The sequence below is a fragment of the Thalassophryne amazonica genome, chromosome 13 (genome assembly GCF_902500255.1).
Source record: "Thalassophryne amazonica chromosome 13, fThaAma1.1, whole genome shotgun sequence".
Classification (NCBI taxonomy): domain Eukaryota; kingdom Metazoa; phylum Chordata; class Actinopteri; order Batrachoidiformes; family Batrachoididae; genus Thalassophryne; species Thalassophryne amazonica.
In genome coordinates, this window is record NC_047115.1 from 18,719,033 (window position 1) to 18,738,057 (window position 19,025).

Genomic DNA, 19,025 nt, shown 5'->3' on the forward strand with positions numbered 1-19,025 from the left:
CTAAAGTTCCCTGAAAACCCTTCAGTAATTCAAAATGCTGCAGCTAGAGTACTAACAGGGACTAGAAGGAGAGAGCATATCTCACCCATATTGGCCTCTCTTCATTGGCTTCCTGTTAATTCTAGAATAGAATTTAAAATTCTTCTTCTTACTTATAAGGTTTTGAATAATCAGGTCCCATCTTATCTTAGGGACCTCATAGTACCATATCACCCCAATAGAGCGCTTCGCTCTCAGACTGCAGGCTTACTTGTAGTTCCTAGGGTTTGTAAGAGTAGAATGGGAGGCAGAGCCTTCAGCTTTCAGGCTCCTCTCCTGTGGAACCAGCTCCCAATTCAGATCAGGGAGACAGACACCCTCTCTACTTTTAACATTAGGCTTAAAACTTTCCTTTTTGCTAAAGCTTATAGTTAGGGCTGGATCAGGTGACCTGAACCATCCCTTAGTTATGCTGCTATAGACTTAGACTGCTGGGGGGTTCCCAGTGTTTCTTTCTCTTTTTGCTCTGTATGCACCACTCTGCATTTAATCATTAGTGATCGATCTCTGCTCCCCTCCACAGCATGTCTTTTTTCCTGGTTCTCTCCTCAGCCCCAACCAGTCCCAGCAGAAGACTGCCCCTCCCTGAGCCTGGTTCTGCTGGAGGTTTCTTCCTGTTAAAAGGGAGTTTTTCCTTCCCACTGTCGCCAAGTGCTTGCTCACAGGGGGTCGTTTGACCGTTGGGGTTTTTAACGTAATTATTGTATTTTCTTGCCTTACAATATAAAGCGCCTTGGGGCAACTGTTGTGATTTGGCGCTATATAAATAAAATTGATTTGATTTGATTGTAAAGCGCTTTGAGTGTCTGATGCAGATGGAAAAGCGCTACATAAATGCAGTCCATTTACCATTTTTACCACTGCAGGATACATAAAAAATAAAACCACATCCTCAAACTGACGTTCAGGTCATCAAAATTTCACAACAAACAAACATGTTCTCACACGACTCAAACAACTGCAAAAATCCGTATAATTTCCATAAAACTAGAAAACTAATAAGGTCATCTTACATGTCCATGTCCATAAGTCATCTTAATCAGCTACGAGAACAAAACAAACAAACAAAAAAATCCAAAATCCTACAACCAAATCTTCCCGGTAACAAGTGCTGAACAGACAAAGGCTATTTTTTTGCATTGTGCAATAATGCCCCCTTGACTGGACGGTTAGCAGATGCAGTACATTTATCTTGTAATTTTCAAGGAGTCAAATCATTTGCTGAGTTAAGGCTGATGATTTTTCAGGATCATCCAGCGGCACGTTCCCTGGGAGGTGGTGGATGGAGGATCCGTGCACGTCTGGCTGACCTGACAAGTGAGTTCTTCAGAAGTGAAGAGAAACAATATGCAGCGCTTACATTCTAAAATCTAAAATAAATGTTTAAAAACTGTGCTGTTGGATGCAGACTATAATGTTGAGGTGAGACCTCATCAATCAAAGTGTTAATTATCACGTATGTTTTCTTTAGATCAACAAATTGCAATGATGCTGCAGCAGAAACTACAAGAGGCTTTTCAGGTATAAAAGTGATTCCTGCTGTTTGCTTTGTTCACTTAAGGCTTGAACAAATGTTGAGATTATTTCCTTTATTAGAGAGTCATGGTTTCCTTACAATGCCAGAAAACAAAGGTTATAGAATTTAAAAAATTTTGAGCTAACTCACACGGGAATAAAATGTCATGTATGATACAATTCACCATCCACTGTACTGTTTCTTCTGCCTGCAGGCTTTTGTTGACAATAAGATGGGTAGTAGGTCCTACCTGGTCGCCATGCCAATAAAGGTAAGAATATATTGTGCATAACCAAGTGTCAGTCCATGTGGGCATATTTGCGCCCGTCCACTGCCATCAGAACAGTGCAGCAGACCCTCTACAGGCTCCCTGCAGGTGGTGAAGATATTGTGTTGTTTCTTCAGCCTGAGCCTGACCAGGTCCCACGGTGGTAGACTCGGCCACCAGGCACTCGCCTGGGAGCTCCCTCCCCCCTGGCCTGGCACCAGGAGGAGGCCCCGGTATCCCTGATCCGGGCTCAATAACTCCATCCCTATTTGTGTCTGTCATAAAGGATCATAAAGATCACCCTTTGTCTGTCTCCTCAGCTGGGGCCAATTTGACAGTGGTGGCCCTACCAGGAGCTAATGCTCCAAACAACACAGCTCCCAGGCTCACTGGAGCACACAAACCCCTCCACCATGATAAGGTGGCAATCTAGGCAGGGGGTCTTGGGAGTATAACCAGTCTACGTCTTTTGTGGACTTGGAAAAAGCATATGACTGTCCTCAAGGTATCCTGAGGGGGGTGCTACAGGAATATGGGGCACTGGATTCACTGCAATGTGCAATCCAGACTCTGACCAAAGTAGGGACGGTGTTCGCATTCTCTGCATTACATCAGACCTGTTCCGGTGGGAGCTGGACTCCCAACCGCCCCTCGTCACCAATCCTGTTTGTGATGTTCATAGACGGGATTTCAAGGTGGCAGTCAGGGACTGGAAGTGTCCAGTTTGGTGAGCTCAGAGTTGCATCTCTGCTTTTTGCAGATGATGTGGTTCTGTTGGCTTCATCAGGCGGTGATCTCTCAATGACCTCCAGTGTGCACTAGAGGGGCGTCTGGGATGAGAATCAGCACCTTCAAGTCTGAGACCATGGTCCTCTGTTGGAAAACGGTCTATTTCCCCCTCTAGGTGAGAGTTACGGCCCCAAGTGGAGGAATTTAAGTATCTCAGGGTCTTGTTCACGAGTGGGGGTAAATTGGAGTGGGAGATCGATAGACACACTGGGATTACATATGTTGTGCCGGTCTGTCGTGTTAAAGAAGGAGCTGATCTTACCAATCGATTTACACTCCAGCTTCACCTATGGTCATGAGTTTTGGGTAATGGCTGAAGAATAAGATCGTGGATACAAGCAGCAAAAATGAGATTCCTTCGTCGGGTATCTGGACTTAAACAGTGCTGGACAGGGTGAGAAGCTTGACTATCTGGGAGGGACTCAGAGTAGAGCCGCAACTTCTTCACATTGAAAGGAGCCAGTTGAAGTGGTTTCGGGCATCTGGTGAAGATGGTCCCTTCTCCTTAAGGAGGTCTTCCAGGCATATCCTACTGAGAGGAGGGTCCTGGGAAAGACCAAGGACACGCTGGAAGGATTATATTTCCCAGTTGTCTTGGGAATGCCCTTGGGATCTCCCAGGAATAGTTACAGGACTTGGCCAGGATAGGGAACTGTAGGAGTTTCGTCTAATCTGTTTTTTTGTTGTGTTTTGTTTTGGCAAATCTTGAACTTAGCAGGGATATTGTGGGAATGTCAGATATTTTAAACACCATCTGCTGTCTGAAAATACTTTTTTTGTTTTCATCTTCCAGTTTGAAGAGCCGATCTACGGCAGCAAAAATACAGTACTTCACAACATTTGTGACACCTGGGGCTGTTCTCAGGTCAGTATGGTTCATTTAAAGGTGATGGAGCAGGTTGACCAATCGATGAGTCGATCCCTAGTTACTTTCATCTGAATATCTTAATATCCTTGAGCATTACACTGAATCAGGTCAGGTCAGGTCTGGGAGCATGTGCTGGTGCCAAGCACCACAGCATCCACCACACTCCAGAACCATCTAGGGTCCTGGATGGCAACCGTTCAGGCAGTCAACCAGTCCATCCCCACTGCTCACAAGTAACCATCGACAGTATCTACCGCAGCCAGCTGCTGGGGTTCTCAACGTTCAGGCACCTGTGTGCTGGATCATGCTCAGAGAAACGTGTAACATGGACAATATATCATAGCTGATGTTCCCCGCACAGTGCAAGTCCTAAATAGTTGTTTGACACGGCCTTTGCAGTGGTACCCAACACTAATCCGAGGAGACCTGGTACCAAAGGCACATTCGTCACCTTAGGTTACTGCTTAGAATCCAAGTCTGTGGCCCAGTACCAATACTCCCCTTCACCCTACCCCTTCAGGGCTAAGGGAGAGTATTGGGATTGGACCTTACAACCATACAGTAAGCATCAAGATCTGAAAAACTTGAACCTTCACTCTCCTGGAAATGTATTGACACCACCTCTGTTTCCTGATTACTCCGTCAACTCTTCACAGGTGTCTCTTGATCTCAAAGGCCGAGAACGCAAGGGCATGAATGTCACTGTCAGCTTAGTGAATCTCACTACAGGTTGGACACTTTCACTGCATAGAGATACACTTCTGATGGCCGAGTCCAAGAAGCCATTGAAAGCCTGGATCTTAGTGTCGATCCTGAACAATGGCAAACCCAGATGCTCCAAATCCTTACTCAGCTTCTCAAGTGCAGCAATCAGGGCATTGTTGATTCTGCAAAGATCACAGCATCATGTGTAATGTCAAGGTCAATGCTGCGTCCCAGTTCAGGGGCTGGACCCTTCTAAGTCTGCATTTGTTGACCTTTGCTCACCAACAAAAGCACCAAAGCCCCAGTCTCTGCAACCCAACCCAACACCCAGTACAAGCAGCCACTGAACAGAGGAGGAACCGTAACGCATCCTTGATGAATGCCACTGGGAAGAAATCAGAGATTCTGACTCTGCTCGTAACATTCAGAATTCCTGTGTGCAGGCTGCTGATGATGTCTGGCAAGAACCACAAAGGAAGCAATCCAGTTTGTTTTGTTTTTTGTTTTTTAATCAAGCATGCACAACAATGTCAAACCATAAAGAAAGTTATGACTGAAAGGTCACGAGAAACAAAATATTTTTATGTGCCTCATAAAAAATTCCTATGGAAACAATGCAGTCAGTGGAGGATATTCAGATGTCATGATGTAGTTTAGATGGAACTGTCTGGAAAGCACGAGCTCCAGTTGTCCTCAAATGGGGAGGAAGTCTGTGCTGTACTGTGGTTACAAAACTTAAAGGTAAGATTCTGAAATGGAACTCTGAAGGAGCTGAGATTCAGAGATGTTCCTTAAATGGAACTTGCTCAGGATGTGTGTGAGTGATGATTGGAAAGGGTTTGATGCCAGAAAGAAAAATGTTTGTGAGCACCGCCCACTTATCTGATCAGTTTCACTCTTCTTTGTCCTTCTCTGTTCTTCCAGTATTACCTTCTACCTGGCTGTAGGTCTGACCGCCCTCTCTTTTGTCCTAGAGAGGAAGGAGGGGCTTTTGGATAGATGCTGGGTTGCAGGTGAGAGGTCAAAGTTCAACAACACAATGGAGTAAAAAAAATAAAATTCTGCTTCTGCCGCCTTTTTTTCTGACAGACGTCTGATTTCTGTCATGATAAATTAACCTCTTGACATGAACTTTTTCCATTAAAAAAGGAGCAATAATAATTAGCTATTTACATCACAGTTTCTGTTCCAGATTATACATTTAAAAGTGCTTTTACAATTAAAAATGAACATTTCCATAAATAACAGCACATAAGAAAAAGTTAACTAAAAATATATACAAAACTAAATAGAAATCAACCACTCTCAGTTTCAAGCCACAAATATTCAATCAGATAATATATTCACTATTCAAAAATCTATTTAATTATTAAAGACCAGTTGTCTTCTTTTTTTGTTTGATTGTTTTTGTATTTTTTTTTTAATGCTGCACAGCTTATTTGAGAAGGTTGTTTGTGAGATTTACCTGTGTTCTTGATTTCTACAAGTCGTTATGCTGCAGAAAATAAAACAAAGAACAAATTGTAATGTGATATTTACCAGTAGAGGGCGTAAAATGATCAATGCAGAAAGTGAATCTGATTTGTTTTGTTTTTTTTCACAGCCAGTGTACTGTAATCTTAGATTTTTTTTTTCTTATTTCTTTAATGTAAATAAATTACATTCATGATACAGTTTACTTATGTTTAATGCAAAGCCTGATTAAAGTGAAGCAGGTTTGTGGCTTTGGGAGGTTTTTGGTTGCCTGTGATATTTGTCTCTGTGTGTTTGTGGCAGGCGTGAGCTCTCTGGAGACCATACTGGCCCATCTTTTTTCACAGCTGTTTGTCATCAGCGTTCAGATCATCCTGCTGCTCCTCTTCATCCTGCTGGTCTTCAAGGTCCGACTCCAGCACGCTGACACAAAGCCAACTGCACATCCATGACATGAAACTGTACTGATTGGACAGTTGCAGCTGTAACAATACAATTCAGATTATTTGGGGGGGGAGAAATAAGTAATTAAAAACAGAATATTGGCCTCATGAGCCATTTCAGGAAATGTGTTTTTTAATGGAGATAATTATTCATAAAATTCAATTGAATTATGGATATAAAAGTCTAAATAATTAGTAAATAAATAAATGTGGAAACAAATAATGAATATATAAATGGTACATAAATGCATACATGTATTTTAGTAATACATATATTTATTTTACATTATTTATATACATATATTTTAGTAAAAGGGGTATAATGACATAAATTTGTGTTTCTTTGATATTTCTATATTCATTTATTCACGCATTTATGCATGTTTTCTGTTCAATTCACCCCAAAAGTCACCCCAAAACTCTTCACAAAGTCTAACCTTAAACCCCCCCCCCAGCAAGCACATAGGTGACAGTGGTAAGGAAAAACCCCCATTTTGTTTTTGTTTTTTTTTGGGGGGGGGGGGGGGTTTGAGGAAGAAAACTCAAGCAGACCAAACTCCAAGAGGTGACCCACTGCTTCGGTGATTCTAATAACAGAGATCAATTAAACAAAGTACAACACAGAATTATCAAACATGCAAAACGGGAATAAAACAAAAGTCCAATTATAGATCATTGCAGTTGTTTTCATTTATTTAGTTCAGTTTATTTATTAATTTATGTACTTTAAAGATGCCAGAGAAGGACGCAAGGAAAAGATGTGAAGTGAGAGTAAATGAAAGGCATCAGAGGGCTGATGAATTGCCCTGGACACTCAACACACCACGATATAAATGGACAACTAAATATACGTAAATATGTTGCTAACTTTTGACTACATTTGACTTCTGTGTGACTTCATTATGAAGTCATTCATACCAATTAATCACAAATATTTGCTGATCAATATGCTTTAGATTGCCCATCTTAACTTATTGGTTGTTGAGATATACAAAAAAGTTTTGTTGTTGTTGTTGTTGGGGGGGGGGGGGGCCCATGTTTTCCTTACTCTTGACCTTTAACCAAACTACTCCAAAATTGAATCTCCTCTAGATATCTATCCAAGTAATATTCCAATCAAATTTGAAGGAAATCCATGCAGTTGTTGTTCTTGAGTTATCATGTCCAGACACACAGGCCCGGCACCAGAAAAAAAATATTAAGGGGGCGATGAGTTTATCACAGGGAGCGGGGTTGTGCGCCCCCCCACCAAAAAAGTGCTCAGCGGAGGGGACGTGCCTCTGAGCGTGCGTAATGAATTGGGTGCGCTCCAAGAAAGCTTGTGTATTTAGGCTACACCGTTGTAAGAGACTGACTGAGTAAGAGTAAAGAGTGATGACAGTATTTTTTTAATTATTATTTGAACGTATAGACCCTCGGTCAAGTGATCTCCTGCATACCACAAAACCAAACCAACAACTGATCTGAGAAACGACATGAGACAGTAGATTAACCCCACATACAGCCCTCCATCACAAGCGCAAACACAGCGCAATTGGGCATGACAGTCACACAACAGGTCCAAGAAACCTTTCATGTAGATATACAGTGGTCCCTCGTTTATCGCAGGAGTTACGTTCTAAAAATAGCCCGCAATAGGCGAAATCCGCGAAGTAGACAGCGTTATTTTTTACAATTATTATAGATGTTTTAAGGCTGTAAAACCCCTCACTACACACTTTATACACTTTTCTCAAACAGGCATTAACATTTTCTCACTTTTCTCTCGTGTGTAAACACTCTCAAAGTTCAAACTTTAGTAGAAAATAACACCAACCTGTTTTCAGGCCCAAACATTTTTTTGAGAAATAAAAATAGAACGTTTTCTTATAAATAATTATGATGGCTTTTAGAACTAACAAATTTAATTTTAACGATCAACCTACGAGGTTGGACACATAAGAAATTATTAATAGTGACTGACCAGCATTTCACAGTTCCTCTGACCGCGCCTCTTCGTCGTGGCACTGACCCGCTGAAGGCCTCGCTGCAGGTGTCTTTTTCCGAGTGAAGAACACAGTTATGAGTAGTTGTTGGCGCTCTTTTTTCTTCTGGGCAAGAAGATTCTTATAAACAGACACGCAGAACACAATGCGCGTTCTCTCCCTTCGCGGTGCCACCACCAGCCTGCTTGATGAGGTCAATCAATCAATCAATCAATCAACTTTTTTCTTGTATAGCGTCAAATCACAACAAACAGTTGCCCCAAGGCGCTCAAATGCCAGCCTTATTAAGTTCGCCTTTCGTTCATGCAGCATGCTGCGTCTGTGATCACTAGGCTTTTTCCACTCGTGTGCAAAATCTTAACACCCTCCCCAAGTGAGTCGTGCTACATGATCTGCCTTTTGCTTGGTGGACTTGACGAATCCCAGGAACTCCAGCTCAGACACTGCTTGAATAAATCGAGCATGCTTTAGTTCGTCCACTTTGCCATAATCGCTGGACTCAGGATCCTTGCCCTCTGCCGCACTGACAAGCGCAACCCTCAACCTATCAAATCACTTGAACACAGACACATGCCATATCATTTGTTTTAAAATTAATTACTTTAGTTAATTAATTTGGTTTATTTGTTAAATACGTGATATTATTGAATAACTAATATTTTTGCTATATTTTCCAGTATTTCTTTATCTTTCTTTTTTATTTTTATTTTTTGATAACTCTCACATCTGAGGGGGTGAGGTTGATGACGTGAGGGGGCGTCGCCCCCAAACGCCCCCTCGTGGCGCCGGGTCCGCAGACACACACACACACACACACACACACACACACACACACACACAGCGTAAACAATACCCTGTTATCACCGCTTCACCGACTCAGAAGTTAAAATTAAAATTTTCACATTCAGTGAAATAAGACATCTGCTTCTTGCAAGCATCATGCAAAAGCAAACTGATCATCCTTGATCTTAAGCGCCACAGTCGTTTCAATAGAGCAGCGGCACGATGCCTTTGACTCAAATTTTGGCCAAGCTAGTGAATATTTCCTCAAGATCAGACAACAGCACTAAGTGTTAGTGGGGGGGGGGTCAATAAAAAAAAAAAACATCCTTGTGACATCATAATGCCACAAAAATAATAATAATATTGACAAAGCAGTGTGCTTACAGTTGATTCCTTTGAGATTCTTCTCTGGGTTGTACAGGTAACGCTGTCGTTCAGAATCCCTGTCTGACTTCCACTTGCACAAAAATGCACATTCTGATTCATCTTTTGCGCACATCCTTATTTCGTGTTTCATATAAATAGTGCAGCTGGCTGTTAAATTGTTTAGCTTTCCACTTGGACAGTGGAGCACCCTAAGAATGTCTCCTCCCTGGTAACAGGGTCAGCAGGGTCACGTTTAGAACCACTGCTCATTATTCTCAAAACCCTTGAATGTAACGGAACGGCAGCGGACGGGAAGGCCGACTCTTTAAAGTCTTGGTTCCGTGCAGACCTGGCGGCGCATCATTTTTAGCGATGTGCACATTTGTGTATGAGTGTGTGTGTGTGTGTGTGTAAGGGCTTCTGCGTGCTAATTAAGGTGCCAAAGTCCAAAGAGACCACCGCTCCATAAATCACATCCAGCGTTGGTCGTATCCAGGAATCACCGTGAGATCGCCACGACAACAGCTCTTGATTGCTGTGGCAACCGAGCAGTCATGTGTCCGCTTAGTACGGGTCTATTTTTGCACGTTGTCAGGGGAGACAGACGGTGTCTTACACACACACACACACGGCCGTACCTGCATTTTCTGGACAAGTTGAGCAAATTATTGCTTTGATCTACTGAGATGTCATGATGCAAATGCATGACCAGAACATAATCTGACATCAGTTCTTTTAATTGCTTGTGATGTGTTTTAATGGCTGAAGATTAGGGCAGAACGTCAGGGAGTGTTTGTGTCTGTGGCCTTCCTTTGGCTTTCTTTCAACCTCTTTTCTTCCTCCCTGAACAAGAAACAGAATGAGCTCCTGGAAATGTTATGGAATCTACAATTATGCAAACTTTCTAACTTTGCTGAAACGTGTCAACAGGGTGTCACTGTAAAGTGTAAAAACAGCTGGATTTGTTGTTGTGTTGTTTGTTTTTAAATCTCTACCAAGGGTATTTGGTTTTCTTTTTTTTTGTAGCAAAATTATACAAAATCTTGCAGCTGATTTCCAGGAAGCATTAAAATTCTAAGTATTATAAGCAGGATGAGGCCATTACATTTTGGTTTTGACCTGGATCAATATGTGGATTGTGGATAACTCTTTTCCTGCTTCTTTTTTTATTTTTTTTTTTTAACACATTTTGATGAATTTCTTCAAAACATTTCTCCTGATCTCCAAGAAAGTTGTTTTATTCAGAGGAAGACTGTGTTCAATTTGGGTGTTGATCTGGATCCATATGTGGATTCTGGATAACAGTTTCCCTTGCAAAATGATTTGGCTTTCTATATATTTACATTTTGATCAGTTTCTTAGAAAGTTTGCTGCTGATCTCCAAGAAACCTGTTGGAATGATTAGTTTTGTTTAAGAGGAAGAATGTGTCCAATTTTGATGCTGATCTGGGATCTGGATGTCAAGTAGAATCATTATACCCTTGCATATAAAATTCACCCCGTCCATCCGTTTGTTTGTCTCTCTGTCCAAGTCTAACTAGTATGGAGGGGAGTATCATTTTCCAAGATCGTCCTTTTCATAAATTCACCAATCCCCCCTGGTGGAACGATCCAGCTGATCCAAAAGAAGATCTCATCCAAATGTGCTGCTGATATGGATAAATGATGTAATCAGATCAGGTCCTGGAACCTGCACTATCACACCACGGAACTGCCTTTGGTCCTGGTTGGAAACCACCCAAGCAGACAATCAATCCACAATGGTCGAGTTGACATTTCCTCACAATGAAAGTGATACTTCCCAGCTGAATCTCCACAATTATCTACTCCCTTTGAGACAAAGTACTTCCTGTGCTACAGATGGATCCATTTCCATTGGAGAATTGAGCCTCTTTACCCAAATGATTTATTTTGCTTTATTTTATGTACTGAGCTCGGGCACTTTTCAGCATCTTCGAAAAACTGATCTTGAGTCAACCTGACACTCTTGGTAAATATTCCATGAAAGCCATATTTCTTGGAATATTGGGATAAGAATGTAGATGTGTTACAGTGAAAGACGGCAATAAAGTTAATTATTCTACGAGGTCTGTCCAAAAAGTATTGGACCTTTTTATTTTTTGCAAAAACCATATGGATTTGAATCACGTGTGATTGCATCAGCCAAGCTTGAACCTTCGTGCGCATGCGTGAGTTTTTCACGCCTGTCGGTTGCATCATTCGCCTGTGAGCAGGCTTTGTGTGAGCAGTGGTCCACCCCTCTTGTCGGATTTTTATTGCGAATAAATGTCTGAACGATTTGGAGCTTTGCTGCATCAAATTTTTCCAGAAACTGTGAGAGACCTCCAGCTGGACACAATTCAGAAAATTTAGATGGCTTTCAGCGACGATTTTATGGGGATTACACAGATTAAGGAGTGCTCCAGCCGGTTTAAAGACTGCCCACAGCGTCTGAGAGCGCGGCTCGCTCCGAGCGCCGATCAACAGGCTCAAACCCCACTCAAACAACCAGATCATTTCCAACGTGAAGGCTTTGTTGATCCGGGACGTCATCTAACGTTCACAAAAAAGGCAGAAGGCGTGGACATCAGCACTTTTTCGGCACATTCTAGTTACAGGAGTTTTTTTCATGGAAAGAGAAGTGGAGGATTGCGCCATCATACCGCTCATGGCGTGGGACAAGGGTTAGGGTTAGGGTTAGGGTTATGCGAGTTCCTCCGCACGTCTGTCTCAATGTGCCGAAAAAGTGCTGATGTCCATGTCTTCCGCAATTCCTGTGCTAGTCAGACGACATACCGGATCAAGACAGCGTCCAGTTTAGAAATGAACGGCACATTCCACTGTTACAGGAGTTTTTGTCACGGCAGAGCTGCATGGCGCAAAGCAATGCCGTGATGAAGCCTCACAGGGCATGTTGGGGCATGTCCAGCTCATGCACAATTTCTCGGATACTCACACGACTGAAAAGCAACCGGAAGCTGTCTGAGCCACCTGAAAGCCGTCCTGTGAGACCAACACGGAGGTGGTTTTGTCCCGCGCCATTAGCGGCATGGTGGTGCAATCCTCCGCTTCTCTTTCCATGAAAAAAACTCCTGTAACAGTAGAATGTGCCGAAAAAGTGCTGATGTCCACGCCTTCTACCTTTTTTTTGAAAGTTAGAAGTCCCGGATCAACAAAGCCTTCACATTGGAAATGATCTGGTTGTTTGAGCGGGGTTTGAGCCTGTCGATCAGGTGCTCGGAGCGCGCCGCGCTCTCAGACGCTGTGGGCGGTCTTTAAACCGGCTGGAGCACTCCTTAATCTGTGTAATCCCCATAAAATCGTCGCTGAAAGCCATCTAAATTTTCCGAATGGTGTCCAGCTGAAGGTCTCTCACAGTTTCTGGAAAAATTTGATGCAGCAAAGCTCTAAATCGTTCAGACATTTATTCGCAATAAAAATCCGATGAGAGGGGTGGACCACTGCTCACACAAAGCCTGCTCACAGGCGAATGACGCAACCGACAGGCATGAAAAAACTCACGCATGCGCACAAAGGTTCAAGCTTGGCTGATGCAATCACACGTGATTCAAATCCATATGGTTTTTGCAAAAAATAAAAAGGTCCGATACTTTTTGGACAGACTTCGTACATAGCTCATTAAACCGGCTGGAGCACTCCTTAATCTGTGTAATCCCCATAAAATTGTTGCTGAAAGCCATCTAAATTTTCCGAATGGTGTCCAGCTGGCGGTCTCTCACAGTTTCTGGAAAAATTTGATGCAGCAAAGCTCCAAATCGTTCAGACATTTATTCGCAATAAAAATCCGATGAGGGGTGGACCACTGCTCACACAAAGCCTGCTCACAGGCGAATGACGCAACCGACAGGCATGAAAAAACTCACGTATGCGCACAAAGGTTCAAGCTTGGCTGATGCAATCACACGTGATTCAAATCCATATGGTTTTTGCAAAAAATAAAAAGGTCCGATACTTTTTGGACAGACTTCGTACATATCTCATATGCAAATGACTTTTTTGGAATTGTTTGAGAGAGTATTCTCACTGCTTTGACTTTCCTTGATCTCCTTCCAGAATCCCAATGAAGGCTCGATAGTGCTCATCATTATTCTCATCGTGCTGCAGGGCATCACCGGCATCTCGTTTGGCCTCGTCATCTCCGCTGCTATCGATGATGAGCAAAGCGCCAACCAGGCTGCCCTCGGTATCTTCTACCCCAACCTGATCATCAGCGGTAAGCCTCCATGGCAGTCTGAGCTCATATGAAGGCTGTTTTTCAGCATTTCTTTTAATCAGGTCAGGTCTGCATTGAATACACCCCAGAACTGTCTTGGGTCCTGGATGGCAATGACCCAGGCAAACATCTGGACCAAAGAATTATTCTTTCTGCACTCCGTGGGATCAGAGGGTAGTGCAGCAGTGTGAAGGGGCTGGGAGAGACTCTTTGGAGCTTTATCCCTGAAAAGAAGAAACCTCAAGAAAGCACCAAAGGTCTTGCCTCTGGAGGATGGGGACTGGTGCAGTGCTGAGGACTTGTCTACTGCACGGTGGCACCAAGCTGAAAACCTGAGGTGGCTCAAGCACGTCGACACCTGACTTTTGAAAGAATTATGGGTACTCAAACAGTGTATAGATGCTTCCTGACCGGATGACATGCAGTCTCCCCCCCAAACTCTCACGATCATGTTGTCTGTGGCTGTGTCCCAATTCAGGGACTGCACCCTTCTAAAGCTGCATTTGTTGACCGCATACGTCATAAGTGACATGAGTAGGCTGTCCCATTTCAAAAGCGTCTTGGAATGCGGCCAACAAATGTAGCCTTCTTTCCCCTAAAAACAGAACACAGCACATGTATCCGTCGTAGCCCAAATAATCCCATGAGCTTTTGCATGACTTTTTTCCCCCCAAGACAAAATGATTGGTCAATAAAAAAAAAAAAAATTTCGGGCTCTATATATATAACTATAAATATGTAATTTTTATAAGGAAAGTGCAAATAAGTACTGAAAAATTATTACAGGAGGTTATGCCTACTATGTTAGCTTGTTGTATACAGCTATCAAAGTTGCTAGGCAACCAGGCGGGGGGGGGGGGGGGGGGTTGGGAAGAGCTTGAAATGCTAATAATGTAATAACAAAATCCTCCTAGGGCTAGAACGCCTCATATAAGAACTGTTGGTTTGACTTCCTCAGCCTTGGAAAGGTAGAACTATGACAAAAATATTGGAGAAAAAGAAAGAGCTTGATGTTTATGCTAAACATCTAAACTTTTTATATATATTATCTCCCTGTGTGATATAAGATGCTAACAGACTAAAAAGTGTTTGTGCTTTCGGTACATGTACACCTGCCCCCAATGGCTAATAAATGCTGACGTCAAAATATGGCGATGGGCAAAGACTCAACCGCTTGCACATGTTGGGTTAAGCTGGCACCTACTTGCAATGCCTTGGAACCCTGAGTGAAGCGTAATAGTTATACAATCCATACTTCAGTGAAAAGGTTTTAGCCATTTGTGCAACTTGACTCTTGAAAAGTTATAAAAGAAACCGTAAGGGAGCATCCCTCCAGCAAGGCCTTACTAATGACCTACTCTCTAAATTTGAACAAGCTGGCAGAATTCTGGTGATTGTCGACCAAAAGCCTCTTCAAGTGGCTTGGTATTTGAGATAAACTGCAGAAAAGTCCAGTTCCGTGAACATAATGGAATATTTACGGACGTGTCTCATGGGATTAGTACAAACTGAGGTAATCACTACAGATCATTTATCACAAGGTAAAAGGGCAACGTGGTGGTCAAGTGGTTTCAAAGCAAACCCTTATAAGGAACTTATTATTTCCCAGAACGGTCAAAGTCAACAGACTCTTTCCTGACACAGCAGTGCACAGTCCATATAAGCGACTGAAATGGTGGATTCGGATGGGATTGAAATCTCCAACAAAACACTGGTAACAATTACAATACCACACCTCTCCAATGTGAAACTAATCCCATACGAATACGGATTTAGAATAGAATATAATGCGTTCATTGTCATTGCATTTAAATACAACGAAATTGGAAAGCTGCTCCAGAAAGGTGCCCATCCATAAAAACACATCTCACACTTCACTCATTGCAACCATTTGCACATCATTCCTGCAAACACATTCATACTCATAAATCATGCCTTGGGATGATCTGCTTAAACAGAAAGTTTAGCTTCATTTAAGACTGTTATTGCTTTTTGGAAAGAAACTGTTCCTGAATCTACTAGTCCTTGTCTTCAAACATTTGCAACGTCTCCCTGAGAGCAAAAAGTTCAAACAGTGAGTGACCAGGGTGATTTTGCATGTGATGTTTGTGGCTTTAGAGAGCAATCTAGAGCTGGCAGTTTCCTCCAGAGAGGGAAGAGGACAGCTGATGATCTTTTGAGCCGTGTAAGTGTAGGAGCTGCTGTGCCTTCTTCACTACAGTTGTGGTGTTGTCTGTCTGAGATGAGGGTGCCCAAGAATTTAAAGGTGTGAACCATCTCTATACAGTCACCTCTGATGGATAGAGGGAGGGGGTTGTACACTTCCTGAAGTCAAAGATGAATTCTTTAGTCTTTCCAGTGTTGAGTGTCAAGTTGCTGTCTGTGCAACCATGTGATCAGTCTGTGGCCTGTGCAGTCACAGGTGTACAACGAATATAGCAGAGGCTTCAACACACAACCCTGTGGGGTGCCGGTGCTGAGAGTAAGGGTGGAAGACGTGGGGGCCGAACTTCACTGTCTGTGGTCGGATTCAGTGCTGTATGAAGAGTTATGGCGAAGGCATCATCTGTTGATCTGTTCACTCTATAAGCAAGCTGGTATGAGTCCAGGGTCGCTGGGAGACTGGTTGTGATGTGTTTTAATACCAGCCTCTCAAAGCACTTCATAATTACAGGGGTGAGTGCCACAGGTCTGTAGTTACTCAGAGTGCCGGGGGAGGGATTTCCTATGTCATTTAAAAGCAATTCTGCTTCCAGTAGAACAAATAGACATTCTATATATTCTTCATCTGGATAGAATCTACAGGTCCAACTTAATTTTAACATCATGTGACTGCTTTTCTGCCTTGTTAGGTATTATCTGGCCCGTGGAGTGTATCCCGTACCCTCTCCGCTACCTCAGCCTGGCCCTTCCTCAGACGTACGCCTCAGAAGCTCTCCGCTGTATCATGTACAGAGGTAATGTATATACAACGCCACGCAACGCTCATTAGTTCCAGGACTTAACAAGCTTCTGTGGCTGGTCTGATGTGCAGTTGACACATGTTGTTGCGTGCATTCTCACATGAATGCTCACTCATTGGATTGTTGCTATCCTCAACATGTCCAGTTCTTCAGTTTGGGGTCTAAATGATTCACCAGCTTCATTATCATCTGCTTTTTTAGTCATTCTCCTTTTATTCCTCTCTTGAACAGTAAGACATTATATCTTGTAAGTTGTGAATCTCTCTCTGTCAGGTTGGGGCTTGTCACGGATGATGGTGTGGCGAGGTTTTGCAGTTACCCTGGGCTGGAACACGTTCTTCCTCGTCCTGGCCACTGTCATCATCAAGCTGCGGGCGTGACGGCGTGGTTTCTGTCAGTGTCTCATCAGCGAGGGTCGGAGCCGCCCCTGCAGAGTCCAGGAACCAGTGACTGACCTGGGACCTCCTGTTAGAGGATGTAGCAGGGCGGCGGAGGGCAGAGGGGGCGTTGCTGTGGTTTGTCGGGACAACAAACTGATCTGTTCCTGCAGCGGCCTCATGCCTCCAAATCATCTGACTCTTTTTCTTTCGCACATACACATTCCTACTGCCTGATCCCAAACCAGTTGCGTTTGGCATTTTCACATGTGGGTGAACTCTCAAAATGTTGCACACAGAACTACACACCTCATGCATGTGCACATATTGAGAATCCTGTGAACACAGTCTGTCTGCAGCTTGTTGAAACGTTTCACCCGCTGAAGGAGCCGATTACCAACTCAGGGTCATTTTTAATTCTTGTTTGCCTGTTATGAAGGGTTTATTATTCTTTTAAACATACTTTTATTTCAAGATGCGTGTGGTTTATTTGTTGCTAATCTTGTATATGCATTAAAATATTTAATAATGCATGGTGAGTCTTAATACAAACTGTAAAGACTTTCCGTTTTTGTTTTGATTTTGTCTTTGTATCACAGTCTGTGATGGGAACAAAGAATAAAGTGCTGAACGCTCCGTGTTCTCGAAATAAACACAAACCAGGAAATTCTCACCCGTTGTTGTTGGCCGCAATAGCTGCAAGCTACTATATCTACCATATGTATGACAGGAAGTGGTCACGGCATCTCGTCTGGGTGCGTTACCAGGTGCTCGTCTGTCAGTGTTGTTTAGACATGAGTCATTGTTGAGGTCAGGCTGTTGGTGTCCTCTTTGGCCTCTGTTTTCTGCTTATACCTGCATCTCCTGTGGGAGAAAAGTGTTACTTGTGCAGTGGGAGAGTTTAAAAAACAAACCAAAAGGCTGCAGGTATGAGGGAACGTGTCCCCAAAACATGAATTTTACAGAGATGTAGCAGAAGCATAGAGATCTGTTTGTATCCGTGGGGAAGGGTGAGGGGTGTAGAATTTCAAGTCCTGTGGATAACAGTTAAGGTAGGAGAAAATTTTGAGACACAAATTTGCAAGAAAATACATGAATTAGTAACAATTTTCACATCGAATCACACTGACCTGGATTCACAATTTTTGTCGCACTCCCATGAGTCTCTGGACAATTCGCTCCTGTCTTGCAGCCGGAATGTCAGATTCTCATTTTTGTCTCTAATCAGTCACCGACCGACCCCTCACATAGTTGTCTCTCATTTCGTGCACTTTTCTGTCCCATGGAAACTAAATTGAGAAGGGTTTGACACGGGTTCGACACTGCCGCAATGACTCTGACGATTTCGAGAGAAAAATTTTTTGAACACATTCAAAATTGCATTAACACAAAAGCGAGGCCCTGCAACTCACGTGAGAACCCCTGCAAACATTTCAAGACATTTTGGAAAATCCCTTGCAAATAAGTAAGACCCTTCAGTTGTTCCCTTGTTTTTCACTCTGGGTCGCCACAGCAAGATCCAAGGTACAGCTGCACGTTGATTTGGCACAAGTTTTACACCGGGTGCCCTTCCTGATGCAATTACACGGAGAAATAAGGCAGGGGTGGGATTTAAACCAGGAACCTTCCACACTGAAACCAAGCACACTAACCACTTGGTCACTCGTTTGTAATTTGTCGCCAACATTCGCAGCCCAGTGAGATATTAGCGTTAGGGTTAGGCTGTATCCATGGAAACTCCACAAAAAGGGATGGCACAAGGGTTGTCACATGATGACGATCAGCCAATTGGATCCATTCCATCTTTCGCAGTTGTAGCTGCTGCCTAAAAGAAAGGTCCGTGGGGTTACAGGAGTATAAAATTGTGGATGCATTAGGATTTCGGCAATGCATTCGGGATTTGACGCACATTAGTGGAAATACCCTGGATCAGGTTCTCGCACGTGGTATTGCTGTCACGAATATTGACATCATGCCTCTTACATCAGTGGTGTCTGATCACTCACTTATTAAGTTTACAGTTTCGCTGCCGTGTTTACTGGAACAACAACCTTATATATCATTACGGCGATGCATCAACTCCTCAACTAAGACTGAACTCGAAGCTAGACTGCCTGATGTCTTAGCTTCACATTTGACAAATACCCAGTCAGTAGACAGACTTGTAGATAGTTAAAACTCAGTGCACAAAACTACACTCAACATGATTGCACCAC

At 43.0% G+C, this 19,025-nt stretch overlaps 1 protein-coding gene across 1 annotated transcript in view; it reads left to right on the forward strand.

Annotated features, from left to right (window-relative positions):
• Positions 1-17,482, forward strand: part of abch1 (ATP-binding cassette, sub-family H, member 1) — a 63,266-nt gene extending 45,784 nt beyond the window's left edge. Inside the window, 10 exon segments of the mRNA XM_034185139.1 lie at positions 1,287-1,360; positions 1,511-1,560; positions 1,770-1,826; positions 3,406-3,438; positions 3,440-3,477; positions 5,110-5,198; positions 5,962-6,065; positions 13,310-13,469; positions 16,322-16,426; positions 16,706-17,482. Of these exon segments, the coding sequence (XP_034041030.1) occupies positions 1,287-1,360; positions 1,511-1,560; positions 1,770-1,826; positions 3,406-3,438; positions 3,440-3,477; positions 5,110-5,198; positions 5,962-6,065; positions 13,310-13,469; positions 16,322-16,426; positions 16,706-16,812 (817 nt within the window). The 3' untranslated portion in view covers positions 16,813-17,482.
• The last annotated feature ends 1,543 nt before the right edge of the window (positions 17,483-19,025 follow it).